This window comes from Arachis duranensis, chromosome 2, assembly GCF_000817695.3.
Source record: "Arachis duranensis cultivar V14167 chromosome 2, aradu.V14167.gnm2.J7QH, whole genome shotgun sequence".
In the NCBI taxonomy this organism is placed as follows: domain Eukaryota; kingdom Viridiplantae; phylum Streptophyta; class Magnoliopsida; order Fabales; family Fabaceae; genus Arachis; species Arachis duranensis.
Window position 1 is genome coordinate 66860838 of NC_029773.3, and position 14570 is coordinate 66875407.

The 14570-nt window shown below is 35.4% G+C and overlaps 1 protein-coding gene across 1 annotated transcript; it reads left to right on the forward strand.

Moving 5' to 3' along the window:
- Nucleotides 1-3296: 3296 nt before the first annotated feature.
- Nucleotides 3297-9408, forward strand: LOC107474721 (protein MAIN-LIKE 1-like). Its single transcript, XM_016094364.1, has 3 exons — nt 3297-3389; nt 8809-9145; nt 9263-9408. Exons 1-3 carry the CDS (start codon nt 3297-3299, stop codon nt 9406-9408), a joined length of 576 nt encoding a protein of 191 aa, XP_015949850.1.
- The last annotated feature ends 5162 nt before the right edge of the window (nt 9409-14570 follow it).

Sequence of the window (14570 nt, forward strand, 5' to 3'; positions counted from 1 at the left end):
CCATACTCTTCTTTTATAATATTCTTTAATTTTTATTTAATAAGACTCAATAATTTATCAAAAAATTGTGCATCCAATACACAAAATTTGTTTGAGTTCATTTTTGACACACAAAAAACTAGCGCTTTGTTGTAATAAGAATGGGACGTAGATGCCCACTCCTATGTCGAGATCACTTTTTTAAGAAGGAATAATTTTAAATGAACGTTGAAATTAAACCCCTCTATACATGTATAAATGGAGGCCTTTGCCTCTAAGAAAAACACAGCAATAAAATCTTCTCTCCCTCTTTATACAATTCTCTCTCTTATTTTATTTTACAAGCATTTTTAATACTCTTCTCTCTCACTCTTTATATATAATATTAGTAAATATATTAATTATCTTTATTATATTGAGATAGTAATTGTGGTACTAGAATTTTCTACTTATACTTTTATTTTATATTTATTTTACAACACGTTATCAGCACGAGACTCTGATCAAATTTTAGGAAGACTCCATGTAACAAATTTTTATTATGTCGAAACTTTTTCATCTTGAATATAATGCTCTTGATATATTTGAAAATAATTATTTATCATGGATATAGATGTTGAAATCCATCTTGATTCAATGGATTTTGAAGATACCATTGAAGTTGAAAATAATACATCCCAGAAGGATAAAAGTCAAGGCCATGATTTTCCTTCATCGTCATCTTGACGAATGATTGAAAAATGAATATCCCACATTAAAAGATCTTGCAGATCTGTGGAAAGACTTTGAAGAAAGGTACAATCATGCGATACTTCCTCAAGTCCGATATGTTAGGAAAAACTTTCTTGACCTTCCATGTCTCGAATGTGCTCCTGCAGCAGCAATATCGAAAAAAAGAATTTAAAAATATTCTGAGTTAATTTTTTGCTTTCTTGTTGTTGAACGCAACAATGAGTTACTTTTAAAGAATCATGAAGCGCGCCCAGTTGGCGCCGCCCCATTTCATGAAGTAAATGCGGCAATTAACCCCAGAAAAGGTAAATGGCAAGATTTTGATAACAAAAAAAATTATGGAAGGAAAAGAAATTATGTTCACAAGAAAGATCTCACCAGAAGTGGGATAAAGAAAGAAATAATAGGAAAAGTATATCAATTGAGGATAAATGCTTTCGTTGTAGTGGAAAGGGCCATTAGTCACATACCTGTCGTACCTCAAGGCACCTAGTTGATCTTTATCAAGCATCCTTGAAAAGGGATGACAAAGAAAAGGAAACAAATTTTGTTTCAAATGATGAAAATTTCACCACACATTATGATGTATCTAATTTCTTTAAGTATTCTGAAGGTAATATTGGCTATTTGATCAATGATGGAATAGTTTGATATGTGTATGTGTTTGTTAAGTATTCATGTGAATAATTTGACTGTGCATGTACTTCTACTCATTTTATAATTATCATTTATTTTTGAAGAAAAATGGCAAAGACATATTCTGAAGATATTTGCCTTGCGGATAGTGCAAGTTCGCACATTATTCTTAAAAGTGATATATTTTACCCATCTTGTGACAAAAGAAGAATATGTTAATACTATTATTGGCTCGGGCAATGTGATAGAAGGCTCCAGAAGAGCTATAATTTTATTTCCTGGAGGAACAAAATTCATAATAAATAATGCACTATTGTCTACCAAGTCTCGAAAAAACTTGTTGAGCTTTAAAGATATTCGCCAAAATGAATATCATATTGAGACTATGAATGAGGAAAATCATGAGTATTTATGTATCACAACTCATGATTCAAATAAGAAAGTTATATTAGAAAAGTTACCCTCACTTTTATCTGGGTTATATTATACCAAGATTAGTGCAATTGAATCACATGCCATTATAAACCAGAAGTTTACTAGCCCAAATGAATTCATAACTTGGCATGATAGATTGGGTCATCTGGGAATAACCATGATAAGGAGAATTATTGAAAACTCTCATGGACATTCACTAAAGAACCAGAAGATTTTTAAAGCTAGTGAATTTTGTTGTACTACATGTTCTTAGGGAAAGTTAATTTTAAGGCCATCACCAGTAAAGATTGGATTTGAGTCCCCTGAATTCCTAGAAAGGATTCAAGGTGATATATGTGGACCTATTCATCCACTATGTGGATCTTTCATATATTTTATGGTCCTAATAGACGCATCTTCGAGATGGTCACATGTGTGCTTATTGTCTTCTCGTAACCTGGCGCTTGCGAGATTACTGGCTCAAGTTATTCGATTAAAAGCACAATTTCCAGAAAATTCAATCAAAGTAATTTGTCTTAATAATGCTGGTGAATTTACTTCCCAAGCTTGTGATGCTTATTGTATGGCTAATGGAATAAGTGTTGAACATCTAGTAGCTTATGTTCACACACAAAATGGATTAGCAGATTCACTTATTAAATGCCTCCAATTGATTGCTAGACCCTTGCTTATGAGAACAAATCTCCCAACCTCGATTTGGGGGCATGCTATTTTACATGCCGCAGCACTTATTCGTTTGAGGCCAACGAGTTACCATCAGTTCTCTCCTATACAATTAGCTTTTGGCCAGCAGCCAAATGTCTCCCATTTAAGAATATTTGGGTGTGCGATATATGTTCCTATTGCACCACCTAATCGCACCAAAATGGGACCCCAAAGAAAATTGGGGATATATGTTGGATATGATTCTCCCTCTATAGTGAGGTATCTTGAGATACAAACCGGAGATGTTTTTAAAGCCCGGTTTGTGGATTGTCATTTTGATGAATCAAAATTTCCAACATTAGGGGGAGAGAATAAGCTTCTTGAAAAGGAACTTAATTGGAATACATCATCGTTGATGCATTTAGATCCTCGATCAGGGCAATGTGAACTAGAAGTTCAAAAATGTACCAATTCAAATTGATGTCCCTGTAGGACAAATAGCCACTGAAGTAAATACACGCCAGAAGCATGGTAGGCCTGTCAGTTTCAAAGATAAAAATCCTCGAAAGAGAAAAGTGGTAAATACTATTCCTGTTGAAAAAGACATAGTTGAGACACCTGCAGTTGTCCAAAATTCTGATATAGTTTTAACGCCAGAAGACATTCAGGTACCTAAAAATTGTGAACATGACGAGATCTCGATAAATTATGTCTTTACAGGAGAGATATGTGACCGAAATAAGACAATTGTCAATGAAATATTTACATATAATGTGGCATTAAATATCATGCATGAAAATAAGGATCTTGAGCCAAGATCAGTCGAAGAATGTCGACAAAGAAATGATTGGCCAAAATGGGAAGAAGCCATGAAGGCTGAATTAGACTCACTTGCGAAACGTGAAGTCCTTGGACCTGTAGTCCGTACACCTGCAGATGTAAAATCTGTTGGATGCCGATGGGTATTTGTGAGAAAACAAAATGAGAAAAATAAAGTTGTGCGCTATAAAGCCCGACTTGTGGCACAAGGTTTTTCACAAAGGCTCAGTATAGATTATAAAGAAATGTATTCCCCTGTAGTGGATGCGATAACATTCCGTTGTTTTTGGTCAGTTTATCTGCATATCATAAACTGCATATGCATTTAATGGATATAGTAACAGCCTATTTATATGGCTCATTAGATCGGGATATCTATATGAAAGTTCCTGAAGAACTAAAGATGTCTAAACCATCCAATAAATTTTTGCAGGGGTTATACTCAGTTAAATTACAAAGATCTTTATACGGTCTAAAGCAATTTGGACGAATGTGGTATAATCGTCTTACTAAGTATCTGGCCAAAAACAGATTCAAGAATGATGATATCTGCCCATGGGTTTTCATAAAGAAAACTGCATCTGGATTCATTATAATTGCTATGTACGTTGATGATTTAAATATCATTGGGACTCTTGAAGAGATTCCAACAATTATAAAAACTCTAAAAGAAGAGTTTGAGATGAAAGATCTTGGAAGGACTAAATTTTGTCTTGGCCTGTAGATCGAGCATACAAAAAATGGGATCTTTATTCATCAAACAACATACACAGAAAAAATCTTGAAAAGATTTTATATGGATAAGTCACATCCATTAAGTACCCCAATGATCATAAGATCTTTGGATATGGAAAATGATCAATTCCGTCCTAAAGAAGAGAATGAATATATTCTTGGTCCTAAAGTACCATATCTTAGTGCCATTGGAGTGCTAATGTATCTTGCCAATAATACGCGACCTGACATATCATTCGCGGTGAATTTACTAGCAAGATATAGTTCCTCTCCAACCAGAAGACATTGGAGTGGAATCAAACAGATCTTTCGATATCTTCATGGAATGGTTGATATGGGATTGTTTTATCCATATGGATCCAAGTCACAATTAGTTGGCTATGCAGATACTGGATATTTATCTGATCCACATAAAGGGAGATCTCAAACAGGATACATATTCACATATGGTGGTATAGCTATATCATGGAGGTCCACGAAACAGACGATAGCAGCAACCTCCTCTAATCATGCTGAAATACTAGCGATACATGAAGCAAGTCGCGAGTATTTTTGGCTCAGGAGTGTGATCCAATATATTCTGTCATCATGTGGACTGATTAATCAGAAGATAGCTCTAACTGTCCTATTTGAAGATAATACAGCATGCATTGCTCAACTTAAAGGCGGATACATCAAAGGTGATAGAACAAAGCATATTTCCCCCAAATTCTTCTTCACTCATGATCTTCAAAATCAAAGGACAATTGATGTTCAACAGATCCGCTCAAGTGACAATCTGGCAGATTTATTCACAAAGTCACTCCCAAAATCCTCCTTTGAAAGATTGGTACATGAGATTGGGATGTGCCGATTTCGAGACATTAAATGATGTCACCAAGAGGGGGAGACTGTACTTATTTGATGTCGGCAAGGGGGGAGACTGTACTCTTTTTTTGTCAGATTTTTTTCCATTGGGTTTTTCTTGATAAGGTTTTTAATGACAGTCCCCATCACTAAAGAATATTGTACTCTTTTTCCTTCACTAAGGTTTTTTTTCCACTGAGTTTTTCTTTAGTAAGGTTTTAACGAGGCAATAATCCTAAATGGGCATCCAAAGGGGAGTGTTGTGATAAGAATGGGACGTGGATGCCATTCCTATGTGGAGCTCACTTTTTCAAGAAGGAATAATCTTAAATGAACGTTGAAATTAAACCCCGCTATACATGTATAAATAGAAGCATTTGCCTCTGAGAAAAACACAGCAATAAAATCTTCTCTCCCTCTTTATACAATTCTCTCTTTTACTTTATTTTACAAGCATTTTTAATACTCTTCTCTCTCACTCTTTATATATAATATTAGTAAATATATTAATTATCTTTATCTATTCTTAATATATAAAAGTAGATACATAAGTATGCACCGCATTACTTTTGAGACATTTCTATTCTTCTACTAATGCCATGTCAACAATATTGTTTACTTCGCACAACTTTAGAATCAACCACTCAATTCTTACCAAATCAACGATTATTTCCAAATCAGCAAAAAAATAAAATATACAAATAAAAAACTAAAAAATAGAATCCAATAACTTTATAATCTCTAAATACATTGAATTCATATTCCTATATTTATTATATCTTACCGTTATAAATAATACAATAAATTTATAACCGCAACAATTAATTTATAAATTAAAAATCTCCCATATTGGTCGCGAGTTCGAGTCTCCGTAATTTTGGTAAAAAAAAATAATCATTTTAATTTTTAGAAGTAACACTAGGTACAAAGAATTATTATTGTAGTTTTTACTTAGTATTAAAAACAAATTCTATTTTATTTTACCAATATAAATTTTGAAAAGAATATTTGAAAATTAAAAAAAAAACAAATTTATTAAAAGAGTATCAAAACGAAACTAAAAAATATGATATTAGTCATACATTTACCTCAAATGGCATAATCTCTCATATTGATATTGGTCGCAAGTTCAAGTCTCCATATCTTTGGTAAAAAAAATAATCATTTTAATTTTTAGAAGTAACACTAGGTACAAAGAACTATTATTGTAGTTTTTACTTATTATTAAAAACAAATTCTATTTTATTTTACCAATATAAATTTTGAAAAGAATATTTAAAAATTAAAAAAATAAATTTATTAAAAGAGTATCAAAACGAAACCAAAAAATATGATATTAGACATACATTTTCATATTAGATACAAATAAAAAATTAAAGAATAGAATCCAATAAATTTGTAACCTTCAAATACATTGAATTCATATTTCTATATTTATTATATCTTACCGTTATAAATAATACAATAAATTTATAACCGCAACAATTAATTTATTAATTTTTATAAATAACTCACCGAAAGTAATAAACATCCATATTACAAATGTCATAATAATATTATTAATCATAATAAATTTTACGTTATAAGTATTTAAATTCCATACCATTTAAACTACATATATAAGTCTCTTATTACTATTCCTTCACATAACATCAAATTTAGCACACAAAAAATTTATTTCCGAACTGCAATGAGAATCTGATGATCAGGTATGACAAAAAAAATCACAACATGCATCATACATTCATACTTACTCAAATACCATATACCTAATGATAATATAAATTGAATATTGGAATAGGAAAAGATCTTCACAATTTTAGCAACTATATATAAAAAAAAGAAACAACTACATTTGTGGCACATGTAATCAAATACCACAATATCCAACAATAAGGTAACTCAATATATTTTTCATTGTTATAAAATAACTAAATAAATAAACGAGGAAGAGGTAACAAATAAAATAAATAAATATAATTAGAAAAAGAGAAAGAGAGAATGATGTCTTATTGCTTTTGTGTGCTTTATCCTTCAGAACAAACCCCTATTTATATACATATAAGGGGTCAACTTTTCAAACTCAATTAATTACACAATCTCTCTTGATATTCTCAATAACATAGAGAAATGGTCATCCACCTCATACCCACTTCATACTTATCACAACATTCATAATCTCATCTATCAAATTATTAGTTGCTAGCCGAATACTTATTTTAGGTTCAGAATTCAATTAAAGGTTTTAGATCAAAGTGTTACAACAACTTTTGTACTATTTAATGGCGACGCAAAAAATTTATTGGGCAGAACTGCTTCAAATCTAATGACATTTCAGAAAAATAATGACATTGAAGCACCACCTCATCAAGTGATTAAGGAGGAAGAAAACTATACAAATTCAAGACACATCTTCGAAAGAAGAACATACATACAAAAATAGAACCAAATAACACAATAAAAAGTGCATCAAACTCAACAATTCATAAAGAACATGTTTTCGCAAGAACCTACGACAAAAAGAAGAAAGCATCAACTCTAACAACCAACAAAAAAAGGAGGACGAGCGCCACATAAGATGACTAAGTCCATCAACTAAAACAAATGTAAAAATCAAACCACCAAATAAAAATGTCACTTTGTACAACTCTAACATCCAAATTTTTTGTGCTACAAATTATTTAAAATAAAACACTTTTTAAATTTAGCTTTAATTTATACATATTTAATTTATTTCTATAAAATATAACAATTTTTAATATTTATTATATATTATCATTAATTTACCATCCCGCACATCGCGCGAATCTCATTCTAATTATATTAAAATAGTAATTATGGTACTAGAATCTTCTACGGAATTTATTTTTATTATGGAAAAGCCATTGGTGTTTTGGGAGAATATTGGAGGCTGGGGTGATTTACCGGGTGGTGGAATACCCAGTCAACACGCAGGGGCGTGGTGACCCTACTGCGGACCAACGTGTCACCACCACGCAGGGGCGAGGTGACGCGGCGAGCATGCACACTTTTGACACCACGCAGGGGTGAGGTGGAGCTGGCGTCGCGGTTCCAATGTTCCTGCACTTCGGGGGGCGTGCTACAGCTGCTGCCATGTAGGGGACAGGTTCTCCGGTAAACAGCAAACGTGGCCTCTTCATGCTCTATATAAGGAGCATTCTCTATATAAGGAGCATTCTCCTCCATATACAACACAGAAAGAGTTAGTGAGTGAGAGGGTTTGAGGGCAACATTCGAAAGGGTGTTAGTGAGAGGGAAGAAGGGGGTTGCAGGGGAAGGGTGTTGCTGCTAGTGGAAAGGGTGAAAAAATAATAGGCAATAAAAAAATATTATTTTGTATTTATTTTGAAGAATGGTTCGTAATTATAATGCCCCGGAGGAACATATAATAAATTATTTGGATCATCCTACATATGTAAGTTGGTAAATTATATTTTTATTGTGTATTTTATCCGTTATTTTTTGTTATTTAATATGTTAAAAAATAATTTTTTGTTAATTTTAAATTAATTTTCTAATATAAAAATACTAAAATAAAATATATATTATACAATACTATATTATACGATATACTAAAATTTTTTTAAAAAAATATATTTCTCTACGATAAAAATATAAAAATAATACTCTAATAAAATAAAAAATATATATACTGTAAATAAATATGTATGTTGAACATATTCAAAAGTTTAATATATAAATGTTAAAGTAATAAATAAATATTAAAAAATATATATACTTTGTTATTAATAATATTAAAATATTAAAAAAATATTTTAACTATGGTAATGCACTGCATGTTAATGATTTTAACAAATAAAATATTAAAATAAATAAATATGTAAATAATATTATTAATTGAAGTGATTACATACATTTTATAAATAGATATGGTAATATTTGTTTATTAATAAATGAATAGTTATAACTAATATAACAAATATATTTTTGTTGATACAGCCTAACAGAAATTTGTTGGTGCGTAAATTGAATCCGCCACAGAGTTGGAATCCGAGGGTCGAAAACTACTTACGCGCCACTGGATTCTACCACGTATCTAGGATTGGGATGATAAGAGGATTTCACCCGTTGTTAGCTGCTCTGGTTGAAAGGTGGAGGCCGGAGACTCACATTTTTGTGTTGCCGGTGGGTGAGGTTACAGTGACATTTGAAGATGTCGCACATATATTTGTGTTACCAATTGATGGAGAGCCTGTGAGTGGATGGACTGATAGTAGTAGTGATTTCGTTCAGAGTCAGAGCATGGCAATATTCGGACGTCAACCGGTGCTCAGTCGTAATTCGAAATCCTATATAAAGCTTGGTTGGGTTTGAAGTATCAGAGATGAAGAGCCGTTGGATACTGAAGAGTCCATAAGGAGATACGTAAGATGTAAGATTTTCTGTCTGTTAGGGTCAACCCTATTCACAGATAAGTCGACTGCATATGCCCATGCGAAGTATCTACCGTTGCTTCGCGGTTTCGAGCGGATTCATACTTATAGTTGGGGTTCAGCATATCTTGCACATCTTTACAGAGCACTATGCCGTGCATCATGATATAATACGAAGGAGATGGATGGCCCTCTTAATCTGTTGTTTGTTTGGGCATGGGAGCGAATGCCGTGTATTGCGCCTGTACCGAGACATATCCTTCCACCTGCTGAGATACCAGTTGCCATGAGGTAAATATTTATGGTTCTTGTCAGAGATTATATTCATTATGCATGTTTCAATTAGGGGTATTTACGTAAATACACATGTTTCAGGTGGAGTCATTCGGAACGGAGCACAGCGTGGTTAGAGAAGACCGTTGAGACATTTAGGCATGACATAGACTACATGCAGGAGGTAAATATTTATGGTTCTAATGAATCCTAGTTCCATACATTATTGTTAGGGTTATGACATTGGAATTATCTGTGGCAGTTTGAGTGGCGGCCGTACGAAGGAATGATCGTACCCGGCGAATTACATGGACATCTTGATGTGTGTGATATCGTTGCTCCATTGTTGTCATTCGAGTGTATCGAGTGGCACCCTGCGAACCGAGTTATGCGTCAGTTTGGGTTCGCACAGCCCCCTGCGCAAATACCAAGGGACATTCCACTGGACCAGCATTGCATGGCTCTTCGCGGAGTGCAGGTTTATGACTGAACAGTTTTGCATGGGGGTGGATAGCGGAGTGGGGCAACAGGTGAAACACTCAACTGCGGGATCTGCAACCCCTTCCGACCTGGGATTTCATACCGACCCCGGAGTATCGGGATTGGTACATGCGCTCATACGGACATATGCTAAGATTGTCGGCGTATGTTCCTCAGCCAGCTACACCGCAGCCACCTGCACCTCAGATCCCACCTGCACCTCAGGTCCCACCTCAGCATGCAGTGTTTGAGCCGGTTCCTTATTATGTACCACAGCCACCACAGCCACAGGACCAGAGTGCGTCCAGCCACCACTCTTATCACTCTCATCACAGCCACCATTCCCAGCACTCTCAGCACAGCCACCATTCACAGCACTTTCAACCGATGCTGACGATTCCAGTCGATCATGATTGGTTTGACTTCTCCATCGGCGGTCACAGAGATCAGCAACTACAAAATTGGGTCAATGCTAGTTTGGGTGGTTGGTCAAATTTTAGTGCTATGCATTCACCGTCAGCCTCAGCTGATCCACGTGGGGCATCAGTAGGTATGAGCCATGGTTTGCAGTGTCCTGCTTCCGACCACACATCAGAGGGTGAATCGTGTGATAGTGGGTTCCTTCAGCGAACATACACACTTGTTGAACTCCCCGGTGCATCCGCTCCAGCAGAGGCAGGTGGGTCGGCACTGCCGGTAGAGGTGGGTGGGTCGGCACTGCCGGCAGAGGCGGGTGGGTCGGCACCTGGGGAAGAGGCAGGTGGGTCAGCCGCTGCAGGTATGGGTGACGCAGTTCCAGCTTACCCATATAACCTTCGGACATAGCGAAATCCACCTGATAGGTATACTCCGTCAAAGCCAGGTCTGGGCATGATGGGTAAGGCACTGAACTGGATGGGTCGTAAGAAGTGAGCATCGGGTTGGGGTTTATAGATTTCATACTAGGGTATCAACGTAATACATATTTAATGTTCTGTATGTTGGCCAATGTTATTAGTAGTTAAAAATTTGTATGTTTGCTTCAGCAAGGCAGTAAATGTTAACATTATCATGGTCTTAAACATCAATGGATAACCTCAAATTTAAAATTACAAACACGACTAAGACAAAAAAGAAAATCTATTATAAAAATGAAAATTCAAAGATACAAACACAATGAAAATAAAAGTCATTCCCCCCCACCACTCGATCCAGCACGCTGAGGACATCGACTCTGACTATGTCCTTGAGCACCACAGAGACGGCATATCCGAGGACCACGCATGTCGCGTGAGTCCATTTCGTTCAAGTATCTGGTCAATTTTGGGCGACCTTTTGACGTTCGCTTCAAGGCGGGATTAGCGACTAATGTGGGTCCCTCATACGCAGGCCATTGACAAACCCCATTTTGACTGTTTATCTTGTATTGATTTTAGGGGATTTTATAACCTTTTACCCACATTTATTCAATGAAATAGCATGGTTTTGTATATTCTCCTTTAATTGTGCTTAAGAGTGAAAACATGCTTTTTAGGTCTTAAAATAGCTAAATGTAATTTACCTTGATTCCATTAGATGCCTTGATATGTTTGCTAAGTGATTTCAGATTTAGGAGGCAAAGATTGGATCAAGGGAATGAAGAAAAAGCATGTAAAGTTGGAGAACTCATGAAGAAATGAAAGAACCGGAAAGCTGTCAAGCCGACCTCTTCGCACTTAAACGACCATAACTTGAGCTACAGAGGTTCAAATGATGTGGTTCTAGTTGGTTTAGAAAGCTAACATCCGGGGCTTCGAAACGATATAAGATTTGCCATAGTTGCTACACGTATGGTGGCGCGCACGCGCAAAGTACGCGCACGCGCCGTTGGTGCACGTGATCACTTTATACAAACTCGTGGCTAGCGAATTTACAAGCCTTGTGGGCCCAATCCAACTCATTTCTAATGCTATTTAAGCCAAGGATTGAAGGGGGAATGAACATACTTTCATACTTTTAGATGTTAGTTACCATTAGTTTATTTTTAGCATAGTTAAGTTTTAGAAGTAGTTTCTAGAGAGAGAAGCTCTCACTTCTCTCTAGAATTAGGGTTAGGATTAGGATTAGTTCTTAGATCTAGGTTTTAATCTTTGCTTTCTTCTACCTCTATTTCTCAATTCCTTGTAGTTACATTCATCTTTCTTCCATTCTTTTGTTGCAATTTCCTTTTATGTTGTTCTTGTGTTTTGTTGTAGATCTACTTTTGTTTTTTCTACTCTCTTTCAATTCAATCAAGGTACTTCATAATAATTGTGTTCATTTGATTTGTTGTTGTTTAATTCCTTGCAATTGAGTAGTGTAGATTTACTTTTCTTGCAATTTTACTATGCTTTCCTTTTATTGCCTTCCAAGTGTTTGATGAAATGCTTGGTTGGATTTTAGAGTAGGATTTTATACTCTTGGCTTGAAAAGGTAACTTAGGAACTCTTGAGTTACTAATGTCCAAGTGATTGATGATTGGGAGCCATTGACTCTAGTTCTCACTAATTGAATTAGTGGAGAGTTAGGACTTATGGACTAGGATTGATATAGCTCATTTGACTTTCCTTTACTACTAGTTAGAGGATGATTTAATGAGATTAATCCTTGCCAATTCTCATATTGTGGTTAGTGATTAGGATAGAGATCCTTGACCACCAACCCTTGCCAAGACCTTTTTAGCCATTAGTTTACTTTCTTGCCATTTATCTTTCATGCTTCATATCAAAACCCCAAAATAACTCACAACCTATAACAAAACATTTTCATGTTTCTTATCCAAAACCCCAAATAACTCATAACTAATAACAAGACACTTTATTGTAATTCCTAGGGAGAACGACCCGAGGTTTGAATACTTCGGTTTATAAAATTAGGGGTTTGTTACTTGTGACAAACAATCTTTTGTATGAGAGGATTATTGTTGGTTTAGAAACTATACTTTCAACGAGAATTCATTTGTGAAATTCTATACCATCAAAAATCTAATCGTCAAAATGGCGCCGTTGCCGGGGAATTGCAATGGTGTTATGTTATTGGTTATTGTATATATGTGAATATTGTGAATAGCTTGCTTTTTAGATTGCTTGTTAGTTTTTGCTATTCTTAGTATTTTGTTTCATTATTTCTTATTGGTTTTTGTTTCTTATTTTCTCTTGCTACCATGAATTCTCACTTTGGCTATGAGTGTGATTACAACTATGTTGTAGGTGATGAAAACTTCAATGAGGATGTGTGTCAAGGATGGGATAACCAAAGGTGGGAGGAGCCATATGCTTATGATCAATGCTCTTGGCAACAACCTCCACCAATGCACTATGAAGAAGAGCCATTCTATGATGCATACCAATCAAATGGCTTTGGTGAATCTCCTTGTGACTTTCAAGAACCACCACCATATGCCTATGATCCATACCCTCAACATAATTCTCAACCATACTCACAAGCCCCTTATTACCAACCACCTTCATATGACCCTAATCCATATCCATCCTACCAACAACCATATGAGCCATATGAACCACACATAGAGCCACCACCACCCCAACGTCAACATTTTCAAGAGCCACCCCCTCCATATTATTACTAAGATGAACCACCTCCAATATACGAAAATTTTCAACCACATGATGAATACTACTTTCCACCACAACCTTCCATGGAAGAATACTCATATCCATTGATCCAAGAGCCACCATAGCATGAAGGAGAGATTGGAAACTCCGGTGGGAAATGAAGGAAGTTGCCTTGTATTGGAACAATTGGAAGAAGCTTTAATTGTTGAAGACAAGGAAGAAGTGGTAGAAGACTTAGGAGATGCGGAGCTTCCATGGGAACATAGATTTGAAGAAAACCCCTCCAAGATGATTGAAACTGATGCTAGGGAGGAAAGTGCACACCTTCCAAGGCATACTCCATACGAAGACTTGGATGGGATAGAGCAAGGATTGAGTTCCCTTGGTGATGAAGATCAAGCATCAAGTCTTAGTGGTGAAAAATCCTTTGAGCATGAAGAACCTTCTCCTAGTGCATTAGAAAGCGTTGAGGAGGTAAATTTTTCTCACCCTCCCTATTATGATTTGAGTAAAGGAAAAGGTTTAGATAAAATTATTTATCAAAGGATTGAGATGTATTAATGAACAAAGGATTGAATTAGAAAAATCTTGTGAAGAGGTGGAAGTCCTTAGAAATAGAAAGATGGGAGTGGAATACGCTTTGTCAAGATCTTTGGGAGCATCTTTGCCTAGGTTGTCATCTACTCCTTCACTTGAGTAGTTGAGTGGGTAAAATTCATTTCTATTAGCTTTATTGTCCCACTTGAGTATGGTTTGCTTGAAACGGATGGCCAACTTAGGGAAGTTTGTGGGATGAAGCGTAAGCGGAAAAAGTTTTGTGGTTGGCGTTGCAAATCAAGGCTCATTATGGTTGATGCATCAAACATGAGATATAAAGGTTGGAGTAGTGCTCAAATAGATGGGTCTAGGAGGATTGTTGGGCACTTGATGAGCGGATATTTTGTACGCTTTTTGGGGGTAATTTCATGTAGATTTTAGCATGTTTCAGTTAGTTTTTAGTAAA

Coding starts and splice junctions, on each gene's coding strand:
- LOC107474721 (XM_016094364.1), top strand. CDS start 3,297: ATGAAGGCTGAATTAGACTCACTTGCGAAACGTGAAGTCCTTGGACCT. Junction 3,390..8,808: donor AATCTGTTGGATGCCGATGG/GTATTTGTGAGA, acceptor TTGTTGATACAG/CCTAACAGAAATTTGTTGGT. Junction 9,146..9,262: donor ACGTCAACCGGTGCTCAGTC/GTAATTCGAAAT, acceptor TCTGTCTGTTAG/GGTCAACCCTATTCACAGAT.